Source organism: Arachis stenosperma, chromosome 5 (genome assembly GCF_014773155.1).
Source record: "Arachis stenosperma cultivar V10309 chromosome 5, arast.V10309.gnm1.PFL2, whole genome shotgun sequence".
NCBI lineage: Eukaryota > Viridiplantae > Streptophyta > Magnoliopsida > Fabales > Fabaceae > Arachis > Arachis stenosperma.
Genome location: NC_080381.1, coordinates 115,997,806 through 116,015,542, shown reverse-complemented (window position 1 = coordinate 116,015,542; position 17,737 = coordinate 115,997,806). Strand labels below are relative to the sequence as shown.

General features: G+C 39.7%; 1 protein-coding gene across 1 annotated transcript; it reads left to right on the top strand.

Moving 5' to 3' along the window:
- The first annotated feature begins 15,208 nt into the window (after positions 1–15,208).
- Positions 15,209–16,059, top strand: LOC130982938 (miraculin-like). Its single transcript, XM_057907089.1, has one exon. The coding sequence runs from the start codon at positions 15,245–15,247 to the stop codon at positions 15,896–15,898; it is 654 nt and encodes a 217-aa protein (XP_057763072.1). The 5' UTR covers positions 15,209–15,244; the 3' UTR covers positions 15,899–16,059.
- Positions 16,060–17,737: the final 1,678 nt, after the last annotated feature.

Sequence of the window (17,737 nt, the reverse complement as noted above, 5' to 3'; positions counted from 1 at the left end):
ATCTTTTAATTAGATCAAAGTAGCCATATTCTTGTATAAAAAAAAGTTATCTAAAAAATCCATCCCTTGTTTTAAAAAATAAACAATACGGTTCTCAAGCATCTTCTTAATTAGTTGAAATAATACAACACCTTCATGTTGACTTTACCTACAAAACAATGGGAGGGTGAGTTAATTAGGCAAAGAAAGCCATCATCAGTCAACCATTTCAGTTGATGGCTTCAAAAACAACCGATTCTGACCATAGTAATTAAACATTTATAACATCCTAATTTTAGTTTCTTAGTCAATAAACGTGTGTACTTTGATCACGATGGCGATGGGTAATGAGGTACAAGGTATTATATATACTTTACCATATATAAATTAAATCAACTTCATATATAGGTTTGTGAATTTGTCATAAGTGTTCAATGAAGATCACATTACAAGCACTTCTCTCACTCTTTGCCTTATGCACAAAACAAATATTTTTTGGAGGATATGATGATGATTCACCTAACCAAGTTCTTGACACATTAGGGAACAAGCTCAGAGAAGGTGAAAATTACTACATTATCCCTGTCCAAGCTACTAATAATAAATTTTCAATTGGTACCATGATTTTAAATTGCACTTTCAATGCGGATGCGGTGTGCCCTACTCTTTTTTTGGGGGTTGTGGATGGAATAATAAACTGTAACACTCTACCATACAGAGTCTTATGCTTAAGTCATAATTCAGAGATGGCAATGTATTACGACCTCTAAAATAAAATTTAGTACGTATAGTAGTATGAATGATTGATTATAACTAGGAGCCTTTGTAAAAAAAGGGTAAACAAAAACCGCAACTCAAAAGTGCATCACTCCGATCAATAACGTAACGAACAAGGGTAAACCAACGCAAGATTATATATATACAAAGGAGTGTCAAAAACAGGAATATCAAGGCTCAAAATCCGGCTGCGAAGATAACCAGTCTGAGCATAACAATATATACATATGATAAAATAAGGAAAACCCCAAAGGAAACCCAAAGGGACACAAATACATAAACCTATTCTCCAAAATCTCTCATAAGAGGAGTCATCACAGTTTGTATTATTTAATGGAGATAAAAGTATCTAAGCAAAACATATAAACCAAAACATAGTCCCCAAGAACAAGGAATCTTCGCAAATCTAGAAGTCTCCAGCATGCCTCAGCGGAAAACCTCACGTCCTGCATCTGAAAACCACAAAATCCGCATGGGTGAGAACCAGAGGTCCCCAGCATGGTAACAGCTTCCACATATATAATACATAATAATAGAGGAAAGCCAAAGGCAATCCTAGAACTTCCTCCAGATAATATCAAAGCTTATAAACAAGCTAAACCGTATAAGGGCATCTGGCTAAAGATTCTTCAGTCTAACTAATACTTCCCTTTCCAATTCCTTCAAACCTCCCGACCACCAACAGGAGTATATTATAGCAAACACAATTATATCAGACAAAGAATATACAAATAGGAGCAGTTAAGACATTTAGACAATTAGCAAGTAATATGCAGTCAAATAGGCAATCTCAAACAATTCACATAGTATGCATATGATGAATGCCTGTCCCTAGTGGCCGATGATATCATCTTGTCGGTTATAGAGCCAACCCGACAAGTCCTGGTCGCTAACCATTGGACTGTCCCTCTGTCGTGCATCCCCAAACTCGAGTTATACTCGTTATAAACTTGATCATAAACATGATCCATATCCATCACCCTCACTGGTGAATATTTACGGGGGTTCGAGCTCATCCGGGCCTTTCACAGTGCCCGGCCACACTTACGACATAGGGTTAACAGAGTCTCAAGCCTCAACCTGGAGCACGTGGTGGCTAGCCACTGCTACTACCCAGGGAAACTCGTATCTCTGATAGTGGAAGTGCAAATCACAATTATCAATAATTCAGCATCAACATGCATGAATTCTCATCCATGGATCAACATCCATATCAGCCATTCCGGCTCACGGTTCAATCCAGAACCAGCCAATATTCATAGCATACACAGCTATTCCGGCTCACGGTTAAATCCATAACCAGCCAATTCATTAACAATTACAGCCTTTCGGCCCATGGCATAACAAGCACTTCCACCACCATCCTCCGCATCTCACATAATCATCTTGATCCTCATTGATCATACATTTTTCCCTTGCTTCACTCGCAAGTTATCACATTCACTAGCCCCTTTCTAATAGCTAGGCATATTATGATGATTTAAGACATGAATGGTGAGATCGGAGGCTTTGAAGTATGAGATTTGGCTTTTAAAACTCAAAAATCAACTTTGGGATGAAAACAGGGCCACGCGTACGCGCACCCCACGCGCACGCGTGGATGGCCTCAAAAACTCATCGGCGCGCAAGCGTCGTGCACGCTAACGCGTGGATTCCAAACTTGCCCATCGACGCGCACGCGTCAACCACGCGTACGCGCGGGTGTTCTCGTGCCCCAGGCACAACACCGGCACAGTTCTGGCATAACTCTCGGGAAAATGGCTGGGCATTGGGTGCAGCACAATCGGCGCGCCCGCACACATCACGCGTACGCGTGGATGGCACTTCCCGGAAGATCGGCGCGTACGCGCCAGGTGCGCCCACGCGCAAGGGGTCATTCTGCTAAAAATTTTCTAAGTTAAAAGCTGCAGAATTTCACAGATTTAAACCCCAATCTTCCAACGGACATAACTCCCTCATTTTAAATCGTTTTTCACCCGTTCTTCGAACGGCATGGACATCCCGGATCCAATTTCATTTCTAAACAGATTTGGTACAAAACGGAGATCCGTAGTCCAAGTTATGTCCCGTCAAAGTATGCCCAAAACCATATTTTCATACAAAACCACAATATGCCATTTTCAAAACAAACCATTTTCAACTCCTTTCAAAGTCAATCAAAACATGCCAATTTCATCCCTTTTCTTTGAAATCAATCAAAATGTATCAAACTCAACATCAAGCCTCCTCAACTCACACATTGACACATTACCACAATATATATACAATCATTATCTCATCATTTTATCCCACTTCACCCAAGTGGCTCAAACTCAAACACATTGACATATCATATACTATTCCTCATGCCAATTCTCAACAATACCAATTCCGATAAATCATTATTGTACACAATCAACATCATACTCACCATCAACATGGTTCAATCCACAATTCAATCGTAACCAATCATCAAGCATATATCACAACATGCATATTTCTCATACATCATACCATTAAGGCATCAATACTCATCATCACATATATGACCACATCATATATCTCAATCATTTAACAACATCAACCATTCAATGCCTATCTTAGGACCTCTAGCCTAAGTATTTCCTACCACATTACATATTAGATACGGGAAACCGAAACCATACCTTAGCCGATTTTCCCAAGCTCCACCGGAGCACTTCCAAACCACTTATCCACAAGCTCTCAAGGCCTCAATACCTCCAAGAACAGATTTTTCACCACCAAGCCCTTCCAAGCTCTTCAAAATCACCAATCAAGTTCCAATATTCACATATACACAACCTAAGCCACAACCATCATACCCATACACAACATCTCAAAACCCAAACATCATAAAACAACAAAATTACACTAGGGTTAAGAACCTTACCTCACCCAAGGTCCAAGGAGACAAGATTAACCTTCTCCTTCAAGAGAGTTGGGTCCTATAACATCAAAGAACCCAAAATCTCAACATTTCACCCATAAAACTCGAAAATAGGGGCTGAGATTTCGAACAGCAAGGTGTGGCTTACCTCAAGATTGATTATATGGGTTTTGTAGAGCTCTCCGCGGTGAACGCGTGGCCGCAAACGGGGCGGCAATCGGAGCTCTAGATCAAAAGTTATGGTGGTTTGAAGATTAAGCAAAGGAGAGAACTTGAGAGAGTGTTCTTCCTCCTTTTCTTTCTAATTTCAGCTTGTGTGTGTAACAAATGAGGAGAGAGAGTGCTGAAAACTAGGGTTTTGGTTAAGTTATGTTGGGCCAAGGGCCCACTTTGGGTCCGGTTGGCCCGGTTTGGCCCGTTCGGTCCAATCTTGGTCCAAATTCTACAAAATTGGTACCAAAATTCTCGTCTCAAGCTCCTCTATCACGTTTAGCCATAAAAATCACATTTTAGGCTTTCTAGAATAAATTCTCATTTATGGGTTAATTAGCCGTTAATTAACCGGGTTTTACATCCTACCCACCTAATTGGGAATTTTGCCCACAAAATTCAAATGCAATTACCTGAGAATAAATGCGGATAATCCGTTCGCATCTCCGACTCAAGTTCCCAAGTGTGTTCCTCAACACCGCCTCGACTCCAAGCCACTTTCACTAAAGAAACCTCTTTTCCACGCAACCGTTTGATACTAGTATCATCAATTCTGACTGGAGCCACTGGAAGCGTCAAATCTTCCCTTAACTGAACTGATTCAGGTTCCAATACATGGCTAGCATCAGGGGTGTACTTCCAAAGCTGCGACACGTGAAACACGTCGTGCAGGTTCGAAAGATGAGGTGGTAGAGCCATCCGATACGCCACCGGTCCAATCCTCTCCAGGATTTGAAATGGACCAATGTATCGAGGATTCAACTTCTTTGCCTTAATCGCCCTACCTACTCCCGTAGTCGGAGTAACCTTAAGGAAAACATGATCTCCTTCCTCAAATTCTAAGGGCTTTCGCCTTTGATCGGCGTAACTCTTTTGACGACTCTGCGCTGTAAGCATCCTATCACGGATTTTCTTGACTTGTTCAGTAGTCTCAGCTATCATTTCTGGCCCTAACAAGCCTTTCTCCCCAGCTTCATACCAACATAGCGGAGATTGACATTTCCTCCCATACAAGGCCTCATACGGAGCCATTCCAATGCTCGCATGATAACTATTATTGTATGCAAACTCCACCAATGGCATATACCGATCCCAACTCGCCGGTTGGTCCAAAACACAAGCTCTCAACATATCCTCTAGTGTTTGGATTGTCCTCTCAGATTGACCATCTGTTTGAGGATGGTAAGCCGTGCTCAAGCTTAATCGGGTTCCAAAAGCTTTCTGAAATGCACCCCAAAACCTTGAAGTGAAACGAGGATCTTTATCAGAGATTATAGTAGCAGGTACACCATGAAGTCTCACAATCTCCTTTATGTATAACCGTGCTAGCTCCTCAAGGGTGTAAGTCATACGAATGGGCAAAAAGTGAGCTGACTTCGTTAGTCGGTCCACAATCACCCAAATAGCATCAAAACCAGCTCTAGTCCTTGGCAATCCCGACACAAAGTCCATTGCAATGCTTTCCCACTTCCATTGTGGAATCTCTAAAGGTTGCAACATCCCGGAAGGTCTTTGATGTTCAATCTTTACTTTTTGACAAGTTAAGCACTTTGAAACATATTCCGCCACATCATTCTTCATACCCGGCCACCAAAACATCGCCTTTAAATCATGGTACATCTTAGTACTTCCCGGGTGAATGGAGAATCCACTTTTGTGTGCCTCCTTTAAAATATCTTGCCTCAAAGTGCCAACATCCGGCACAATGATCCTATCCTTGAATCTCCATAACCCATCTTTCTCTTCCGACACTCTCCACCGTTTTTCTTGCTCAATAGCCGGTAACACCTTCCATAACGCTTCATCATTTTGATGAGCCCTTAGGAGTTCGGATTTAAAATCACTTGAGATCTCTAATCGGCTCAAACACAAGGTTCCGGATACTTCTCGAGCACCAATTTTTAGACTCTCAAACCCCTTGAGCAATTTCTCCTCTTGAAGCATCATCCAAGCCGTGTATAACGACTTCCGACTTAACGCATCCGCCACTACGTTTGCCTTTCCCGGATGGTAATGCAACTCAAAGTCGTAGTCCTTTAACAATTCCATCCACCTTCTCTGCCTCATATTAAGCTCTTTCTGATCAAAGAGGTACTTCAAGCTCTTATGATCAGAGAAGACTTGGAACTTAACCCCATAGAGATAATGCCTCCACACCTTCAAGGCAAACACAACCGCAGCGAGTTCCAAATCGTGCGTAGGGTAACTAACCTCATGAGGTCTCAACTGTCGTGAGGCATACGCCACCACATTACGATGCTGCATCAGCACGCACCCTAGACCCTTCAATGAGGCATCACAATACACCTCAAATGGCTCATTCGGCTCGGGTAACACTAACACAGGTGCAGTAGTCAACTTTTTCTTCAATGTCTGAAAGCTCTCCTCGCACTCAGGAGTCCAAACAAACGGAGTGTCTTTGCGGGTTAACTTTGTCATTGGTAACGCTATCTGTGAAAAGCCCTTGATAAGCCTTCTATAATAGCCAGCTAAACCCAGAAAGCTCCTTATCTCTGTTACGGTGGTTGGTTGTTTCCAATCCATCACAGCCTCCACCTTAGTTGGATCTACGGCTATTCCCTTCTTACTCACCACGTGACCCAAAAACTTCACCTCACTCTTCCAAAACTCACACTTCGACAGTTTTGCATAAAGTTTCTTCTCCTTTAGAATCTGCAACACGGTCCTCAAGTATTCCGCATGCTCTTCTTCAGTCTTGGAATAAATCAGTATGTCATCAATGAAGACAACAACGAATTTATCCAGAAACGGACGGAAGACTCTATTCATGTAATCCATGAATATCGCAGGAGCGTTCGTCAACCCAAAGGACATCACAGTGTACTCGTAATGACCATAACGAGTCCTGAAAGCGGTCTTAGGGATATCCTCATCCCTCACCCTTATCTGGTGATAACCGGATCGCAAATCAATCTTGGAGAAAACTCCAGTTCCTTGTAACTGATCCATGAGATCATCAATTCTCGGCAATGGGTACTTATTCTTTATTGTAACCTTGTTCAACTGCCTGTAATCCACACAGAGCCGCATACTCCCATATTTCTTCTTCACTAGTAACGCTGGAGCACCCCACGGAGAAACACTTGGTCGTATAAAATTCTTTCCCAACAAATCCTCTAACTGAGACTTTAGCTCGTTCATCTCTAACGGTGACATCCTATAAGGAGCACTTGAGATTGGTCCCGCCCCGGGCACCAACTCCATAGCAAACTCAACCTCTCAGTTAGGTGGAAACTCATCAATATCATCGGGAAACACTTTCGGAAACTCACACACAATCGGAATCTGTTCCAACCTTTGATCATCTCCCGAAACGCCCGCGGTTAACAACATGATACCCTGACATTCGATCCCAGAACAGTTCACCATCATCGAGTTCAAGTAATAATTATTCACCACGACCGGCCCTTCTGTATCTTCCGGCATAAAGTACACCGACTTTGTAGAACAATCAAGCAGGACATGGTTCTTAGATAACCAATCTAATCCCAAGATAAGATCAAGACCGACCATCGGTAAGCAGATTAAATTATGAACAAAATCACGCTGCTTGAACCTAAAGGAAACTTTCGGGCATCCTAGCCTAGTTACCGTGGCTTCATGGGTAGCATTGTACACCCTTAGATCATAACCTAAAGTTACAATCTTCAACCCTAACTCATGGGCTTTCTCAAATGCAATGAATGAATGTGATGCTCCCGAATCAAATAAGGCATTTAAGGTTTGACCAGCTAATTCACCGTTACCTCGAATAAGTGTCTCGGATCCCTCAGTTCCTACAGCTGAAGTGGTGAACACCCGATCAGTTTGTTGTGCTTTCCCAGCACCCTGCTTCTGCCGCTCCGGACACCATGGGAGCTTATGTCCTGCCTTTCCACAGTTGTAGCACAAACCCCATCCAACCTTGCATGGTGCTCCCAGATGGTGACTTCCACACCTAGCGCAAGCTTGCTCATTCAGTGGCTGCTTCCCAAACCTTTTTCCTTGGGAGTTGTTGTTATTGGGCCTCCTAAAAGAGCCTCCCCGCTTGAAAGGCGGACCTCTAGGTGCAAAGCTCTTCTCTCGGTTCTGTGGGAATGATCCCTTGTGACTCCCTCTCTCAGCAGCTGCCTTCTTCACATACTCTTCAGCAACCCCACACTTGTTCACCAACACAACGGAAGTTCTGATCTCTATTGGTCCCTGAGCTCTATTTCCGTCGTTGCCATGGTTGCTCATCTGTTGTCCAAGAGCCTCTGCAGTGGCCCACAAAGCCGCAGCCATGTTCCCCAATACCGCCATAAGGTCTACCGGGTTATTCGAGTTATTCTCCGGCGCACGAGCATTCGTACGACCTCTCACACTACCCCTACCGCATCCACGAGGCGCCATCTGGTTCCAATACACACCAAACAATCGATATTAAGTTGATCAGTCTCAATATCGGAAGTCTAGTGCTTCAAAGTTCCAAATGCATGCTCATGAACGTTTATGCCAATTATATCAAGCAGATATACTAATGGCACATAACACACACATAGAGAATGCACAGAAGCATAGTCAGTCCATTCCTCAGGCTCTACAGGAACGAACTGCTCTGATACCATAATGTAACACCCTACCATACAGAGTCTTATGCTTAAGTCATAATTCAGAGATGGCAAGGTATTACGACCTCTAAAATAAAATTTAGTACGTATAGTAGTATGAATGATTGATTATAACTAGGAGCCTTTGTAGAAAAAGGGTAAACAAAAACCGCAACTCAAAAGCGCATCACTCCGATCAATAACGTAACGAACAAGGGTAAACCAACGCAAGATTATATATATACAAAGGAGTGTCAAAAACAGGAATATCAAGGCTCAAAATCCGGCTGCGAAGATAACCGGTCTGAGCATAACAATATATACATATGATAAAATAAGGAAAACCCCAAAGGAAACCCAAAGGGACACAAATACATAAACCTATTCTCCAAAATCTCCCATAAGAGGAGTCATCACAGTTTGTATTATTTAATGGAGATAAAAGTATCTAAGCAAAACATATAAACCAAAACATAGTCCCCAAGAACAAGGAATCTTCGCAAATCTAGAAGTCTCCAGCATGCCTCAGCGGAAAACCTCACGTCCTGCATCTGAAAACCACAAAATCCGCATGGGTGAGAACCAGAGGTCCCCAGCATGGTAACAGCTTCCACATATATAATACATAATAATAGAGGAAAGCCAAAGGCAATCCTAGAACTTCCTCCAGATAATATCAAAGCTTATAAACAAGCTAAACCGTATAAGGGCATCTGGCTAAAGATTCTTCAGTCTAACTAATACTTCCCTTTCCAATTCCTTCAAACCTCCCGACCACCAACAGGAGTATATTATAGCAAACACAATTATATCAGACAAAGAATATACAAATAGGAGCAGCTAAGACATTTAGACAATTAGCAAGTAATATGCAGTCAAATAGGCAATCTCAAACAATTCACATAGTATGCATATGATGAATGCCTGTCCCTAGTGGCCGATGATATCATCTTGTCGGTTATAGAGCCAACCCGACAAGTCCTGGTCGCTAACCATTGGACTGTCCCTCTGTCGTGCATCCCCAAACTCGAGTTATACTCGTTATAAACTTGATCATAAACATGATCCATATCCATCACCCTCACTGGTGAATATTTACGGGGGTTCGAGCTCATCCGGGCCTTTCACAGTGCCCGGCCACACTTACGACATAGGGTTAACAGAGTCTCAAGCCTCAACCTGGAGCACGTGGTGGCTAGCCACTGCTACTACCCAGGGAAACTCGTATCTCTGATAGTGGAAGTGCAAATCACAATTATCAATAATTCAGCATCAACATGCATGAATTCTCATCCATGGATCAACATCCATATCAGCCATTCCGGCTCACGGTTCAATCCAGAACCAGCCAATATTCATAGCATACACAGCTATTCCGGCTCACGGTTAAATCCATAACCAGCCAATTCATTAACAATTACAGCCTTTCGGCCCATGGCATAACAAGCACTTCCACCACCATCCTCTGCATCTCACATAATCATCTTGATCCTCATTGATCATACATTTTTTCCTTGCTTCACTCGTAAGTTATCACATTCACTAGCCCCTTTCTAATAGCTAGGCATATTATGATGATTTAAGACATGAATGGTGAGATCGGAGGCTTAGAAGTATGAGATTTGGCTTTTAAAACTCAAAAATCAACTTTGGGATGAAAACAGGGCCACGCGTACGCGCACCCCACGCGCACGCGTGGATGGCCTCAAAAACTCATCGGCGCGCAAGCGTCGTGCACGCTAACGCGTGGATTCCAAACTTGCCCATCGACGCGCACGCGTCAACCACGCGTACGCGCGGGTGTTCTCGTGCCCCAGGCACAACACCGACACAGTTCTGGCATAACTCTCGGGAAAATGGCTGGGCATTGGGTGCAGCACAATCGGCGCGCCCGCACACATCACGCGTACGCGTGGATGGCACTTCCCGGAAGATCGGCGCGTACGCGCCAGGTGCGCCCACGCGCAAGGGGTCATTCTGCTAAAAATTTTCTAAGTTAAAAGCTGCAGAATTTCACAGATTTAAACCCCAATCTTCCAACGGACATAACTCCCTCATTTTAAATCGTTTTTCACCCGTTCTTCGAACGGCATGGACATCCCGGATCCAGTTTCATTTCTAAACAGATTTGGTACAAAACGGAGATCCGTAGTCCAAGTTATGTCCCGTCAAAGTATGCCCAAAACCATATTTTCATACAAAACCACAATATGCCATTTTCAAAACAAACCATTTTCAACTCCTTTCAAAGTCAATCAAAACATGCCAATTTCATCCCTTTTCTTTGAAATCAATCAAAATGTATCAAACTCAACATCAAGCCTCCTCAACTCACACATTGACACATTACCACAATATATATACAATCACTATCTCATCATTTTATCCCACTTCACCCAAGTGGCTCAAACTCAAACACATTGACATATCATATACTATTCCTCATGCCAATTCTCAACAATACCAATTCCGATAAATCATTATTGTACACAATCAACATCATACTCACCATCAACATGGTTCAATCCACAATTCAACCGTAACCAATCATCAAGCATATATCACAACATGCATATTTCTCATACATCATACCATTAAGGCATCAATACTCATCATCACATATATGACCACATCATATATCTCAATCATTTAACAACATCAACCATTCAATGCCTATCTTAGGGCCTCTAGCCTAAGTATTTCCTACCACATTACATATTAGATACGGGAAACCGAAACCATACCTTAGCCGATTTTCCCAAGCTCCACCGGAGCACTTCCAAACCACTTATCCACAAGCTCTCAAGGCCTCAATACCTCCAAGAACAGATTTTTCACCACCAAGCCCTTCCAAGCTCTTCAAAATCACCAATCAAGTTCCAATATTCACATATACACAACCTAAGCCACAACCATCATACCCATACACAACATCTCAAAACCCAAACATCATAAAACAACAAAATTACACTAGGGTTAAGAACCTTACCTCACCCAAGGTCCAAGGAGACAAGATTAACCTTCTCCTTCAAGAGAGTTGGGTCCTATAACATCAAAGAACCCAAAATCTCAACATTTCACCCATAAAACTCGAAAATAGGGGCTGAGATTTCGAACAGCAAGGTGTGGCTTACCTCAAGATTGATTATATGGGTTTTGTAGAGCTCTCCGCGGTGAACGCGTGGCCGCAAACGGGGCGGCAATCGGAGCTCTAGATCAAAAGTTATGGTGGTTTGAAGATTAAGCAAAGGAGAGAACTTGAGAGAGTGTTCTTCCTCCTTTTCTTTCTAATTTCAGCTTGTGTGTGTAACAAATGAGGAGAGAGAGTGCTGAAAACTAGGGTTTTGGTTAAGTTATGTTGGGCCAAGGGCCCACTTTGGGTCCGGTTGGCCCGGTTTGGCCCGTTCGGTCCAATCTTGGTCCGAATTCTACAAAATTGGTACCAAAATTCTCGTCTCAAGCTCATCTATCACGTTTAGCCATAAAAATCACATTTTAGGCTTTCTAGAATAAATTCTCATTTATGGGTTAATTAGCCGTTAATTAACCGGGTTTTACATAAACCATGGGGAACCATTTTCTTTTTCATCCATTAAACTACACAAAAGAGGTTTTGTTCATGTGTCAAGGGACCTCAACATTAATTTTTCTTCATCATGGGTCCAAACAAGTTATTGTTGTAATAAGAGATATTCAAGGGTGTGGGAGATTGGAATGTTTGATAGGTCAACGAGGAAGTGGTTTGTGACTAGTGGGGGTAGTGTTGGAAACCCTAGTTGGAGAAGCATAAAAAAGTGGTTCAAGATAGAGAAGTATGAAAAAGATTATAAAATAGTTTATTGCCCAAGTTTTTGTGAGTATTGCAAGGTTCAATGTAGGGATATTGGAGTATATGAGGATCAAAATGGGAACAAGCGTCTAGCCCTCGTTGATGTACCTTACAAAGTTCAATTCCAAAAGGTTTAGAAAATAGAAAGCTTAATGGCTAATTTAATAAGCTATCTTTTACTTAGTTTTGATTTTCGTAGCACTCTTAGTGATCCTTAATTCACTATTTACTCGCTTAAAATCTAATTTTAACTATTTTTATTTTAGTATATGTTGATGATATACTCTTCTAGTGACAATAATAATGAAATTTCACACTAATCTCTCAATTTCACTCTCTTATATATATATTACTTTAAAAGATTTGGACAGTGTCAACTATTTCCTTGGTTTAGAAATTAATCGTCTTTCTAATACTCAACCTAAATACTTTCGAGATTTGTTGGAAAGGGCTGGTATGCTGCAATCAAAGCCGGTTCCTTTTGTTGGAAAGATTTCGAGACAAATTCAAGATCACAGCAACTTCGATCATCATAAGTTTTTTTTTTTCCTTTTTTTTTGTGTTGGGACTAGTGTTAATCATAGAAGAGAATTAACCAATTGTGTTACTTAAGGACCAAGTCAGGCACATGCACGTAGTGGAGTGTATACGTTTTATATACAAGGGTAGAATTTAGTATAGTTATGTTTACGATGATTATGATGGTTATACAATTATATTTTTTTAGATTTTAGTCATAGTTTTTTTTATAATATTTTTTAAAATACCATAACCACCATAATATAAGTATATTAAAATGACGAGAAAGTATAGGGAGCCAATGGAATATTTGTACAATGTGAATAATATGAAGGTTTAAGAAGTATTAGAGATATAACCATTAGTGTTATCTTTTCCCATCAGCTGAAGTTTTTGGTCATGGTATTAGAACTCTAGATTTAAAAGGTCAAGAGTTCGTTTCTTGATGAACCCCAAAATCAATTTAAACTTTTGAGATAAGTGGTTTTATGACCTGAGATATTTATTAACTCAACACATTATACACTTAAATCATTGGCAGAAGTTAGTATAAAGTAAGAAGGCAATGACCTCCCAAATTAAAAATTTTAATGTATAAAATTTTTTAATTTTTATATTAGTCGTCTTTTCTTAATTTTAATTTTTTTAAAGTTATATTTTTATTTTGGCCTCCTCCTAAGAATTGTTCTAGTTTCGTCTTTAATACTATGTGTATATCAAAATTAGCTATTAGTATAAAATACATATTAAAATATAAATACAGATTATACAAATAGTATTTTTTTGTATATATATATATATATTGAACTTTGAATGGTTTAAGGTAGATAGATATTTTAAAACCAGTGGAGGAAGATACTAATTACTTGAAGCTGTAAGCTTTTAATTTTAGTGGCTGCGGTAATGTGAATAATTAGTATCGGGGGCGGTAATTGTTGAAATTATAGATGAAACCTAACTTGTTGGAATGGGAAGAGGAATTGAAGAATATGGTGTGCAAATATATATATATGAATGATCTTCGAATCACTAAAAGTCGTCGTAACTTATTTAATTTCAAGATTCCTAAAATTGAGGTCAATATTATTGACTAATTGACCAAACCATGCATACACATAACATAAGCCTCACTAATTACTTTACGTCATTTCATTTCATTAGAAAGAGTTACCTTAACAACCTATTAGGCTTAGCTAATATCCTTATCTTCCAATACTTCATTTGAATATTCACCTTCGTCATTTATGTTTATCATTATATATATATATATATATATATATATATATATATATATATATAAGGGGCCGATTATTGTATGTTTCGTATGTTTAAGTACAAGTTACATTAGAAGAGACAAGGTATTCTACGAGCTATATATAATAATCTCGGACATCACAGAAGCAAAACCAAACTGGATACGCTATCCAAAAAGTAGTCATTAATTATGAACTTAGGACAAAAGAAAATTAAGGGGGAAAGAAAAAAATGCAATTTCAATTAGAGTGTACATATCAAAGATTGTTTCTAAGACATTTCCAAATGAAGAATAGCAATACAATTTTGTATATATGCATCTGCTTCTTAATTAGCTTGCTGACTAAGATACTAACTACTAACTAAAGCATTACGGAACATTCAGTAATAATGCCGATAATTGCGTGGAATTCGATCTAGTATAACCTAACAAGGAAAACTCTATCGGCCAAAATAATTGACTTGAAATTTATTTTCTTTTCATTCCATGCATAATTATATATGTTGCTATATGGATTTTGTTAACAAATATTTTAAGAATTTTTTTGAATTATAAAAAATTATATTAGAAGCCATTTAATTTAGTCTGTATTAAAAAAATTATTAAAAAATCCTAAATTTCTTAAAATTTTAATTAAATATTTCTATTTTAAGTTTATAAATAATGTTTTTAGAATATTTACTAATAAAATCTTTGATATAAATTATGTTGAAATTTAAAATTTTCACATGTCGTAAATTTAATGTGGTAGACTCTTATATAAGTGGAATATATTTTCTCAATTTTTTTAATTATTCGATAAGAGAAAGGTTAGGACGGGTCAATATTTTTATTAAAATTTGGCCAACACTTAATCAATAAAAAAAATGACTAATTTTATACCATTAGATATAATTTTATACCATTAAAAATTCTAATAATAACTAATTGATAACTATAAATTATAAAATCTGTTAGTCTCTAACACTCTTCATTTAGTAAAGTATAATTTCTCTTATCTTATACTTTTTAAGTAAAATAAAAAACATATGTAGAAAAATATTAAATAGTAAAAAATTATACTTTAATTAATAATTAAAAAAAATTGAGAAAATTCATTCATGGCCTGCTCGCTATATATATCAATATATGTGCTTTCCATCAACCAAGATTTGCATACGCCACATCATAACATATCAGTTACCATCATATCAACCAAAATGAGGTCACTAGTGTTTCTTTTTGCTCTTCTCTTTGCTTTGTGCACGCATCCATTTCTTGGTGAAGCTCAAGGAGGGCCAATCATGGAACTAGTGATTGACACAGATAACAATACTCTCCAGGCCGGCAAGGACTATTATATCCGCCCGGTCCCCACCAGCCCATCCATCATTTGTCACCAGCTGCCATGTCCAGTTGGCCCCGGCTTTGCCCTTCAATCAACAACACCAAACAAAACCTGTCCTCTTAACGTTGTGGTCGTGCGTGGGACAGGTCAGGCAGTAACATTCACACCGGTTAACCCTAAAACAAATAGGGAAATCTACACTAACTCTGATTTGAACATCAAATTCGACGTTAAGTCGAATTGCTCTGAATCCACGGTGTGGAAGTTAGTGAATGATGCTTCCAGTGGACAAAGGATTGTGACAACTGGTGGTGTTATTGGAAACCCTGGAAAAAACACAGTTAACAATTGGTTCCAGATTCAGAAGGATGATAATGATTACAACCTCTATTTCTGTCCTAAGGTTTGTGAAACTTGCAAGCCAGTTTGTGGGAACATTGGTGTGTTTCAAGATAGTAATGGGAATTCGCTTGTTGCTATCACTGATAAACCATACAAAGTTCGGTTCCAGCCAGTATCTTCTTAAATCGATCAAATCAAAGCTCCAATTAATTAATAATGATATGACAAATAAATAAAGTATTTGCATGTGTATTTCTTTGTTTTTACTATATAGTTTGTAACTTTGTGACACTGATATTATATTGTTTAGTGTTGGCTTGGATTTGTTGATGATATGCATACAAGAGATGGAATAGTAAATAAGTCATCTAATAATTAGTGAAATGCATCTCATGCTGGAATAAAATTGTCGTTCATGTTGTTGTGATCATTAAAGTGCGAATAAACTTGATTAATTAGAAACCTAATTTACAATAGTTTAGTGCAAGCACTCCAGCTCTTAACAATTTGAATAAGTCAATATGATGAGAATAAAAGGGATAATTATTGATAATGACTTTGAGTCTTTGACTTATGTCTGTTCTATCTGACCCTTGGTGCGTGGTTTTGATAGGGGATATATTTTTAATTTTCTGGTTAGTATCATATAATATATAGACTAAATACATTGACCGAAATTGGTGGTGGTATTTCAATTTTAATTTTGCAATTATTTTGCTGATGCAAGTTAATCTTTTCTACTAGTGCTTCAATCAAACTTAATATACAGGAAGGCTCTCCGCATTATCCCGTTTTCTCGGAGTCTCGGCTGCCAAAGTTCTACCATTCTTCAACCTGATGAAAAAGAAAATAGTATTAGAAAAGTATAGGGTACCAACATATTATCTGCCAACTTCTGCCAACTTTTATTTATATTTGTGTTTCATGGAAGTGTGTTCGTAGATGTGTCTAATAATTAATATATTTTAAATACATATATAAAGAGACACATCCATAAAATATATCTATAAAGACACTTCTATTAAACACAGTTATAAAAAAGACATTTTTATTAGACACATCCACGAACACACTTCCATAAAACACAAAATAAGAGTTGGCAGAAATTGGCAGATATGCTGTTGGTAACGTAGCAAAACCGAATAGTATTTGATTGGACCCCGACATGTGAAGAAGCCTTCAATCACTTTAAGAGCATCATCTCGGCCCTGTCTGTTCTCGGCAAGTCCAAAAACGGAGAAGCGCTATTCTTATACTTGGCCGTGACCGATGAGGCATTGGCAACCGCTCTGGTACGGGAAGAAGGAAAAACCCAACAACCGGTCTACTTTGTGAGCAAAGTGCTACAAGGAGCAGAGCTGAGATATAGCAAGTTAGAAAAACTGGTGTACGCCCTCCTGACCTCCTCCTATAGGTTGCGACAATACTTCTAAGGGCATCAAATAATCGTCAGGATGGACCAGGCAATCTGCCAAGTACTCCAGAAGCCCGATCTGACGGGCAAGATGATGACATGGGCGATAGAATTATGCTAGTACGACTTGCAGTACGAGCCCAGACATGCGATCAAGGCCCAAGCTATGGCTGAATTCTTGGTCGAAGTAACGGGTAGTTCTCCTGAGACACCGATCACACGGTGGAAGCTCCACGTGGACGGAGCCTCCAACCAAACGTTCGGGGGAGCAGGGATCATCTTGGAGAGCCCAACTGGAGTAGTATATGAGTAGTCGGTCAAGTTTGATTTTCCGGTGTCCAACAACCAAGCGGAATACGAGGCCCTCCTGGGTGGCTTAGTTCTGGCAAGAGAGGTTGGCGCCACCAGAGTCGAAGTGTGTAGCGACTCTCAGGTCGTCACGTTGCAGATCAACGGAACGTACCAAGCCAGGGATTCACTACTACAGAGGTAGTTAGAGAAGGTCAAAAAGCTGACCCAGGAGTTTGACGAGGTCATGGTGCAGCATGTCCCAAGTGAGAGGAACACCCAGGCCGACCTCCTATCAAAGCTGGCGAGCACGAAGCCAGG

Excerpts from the sequence above, each read along its gene's own strand:
- LOC130982938 (XM_057907089.1), top strand. The coding sequence starts at position 15,245 with ATGAGGTCACTAGTGTTTCTTTTTGCTCTTCTCTTTGCTTTGTGCACG.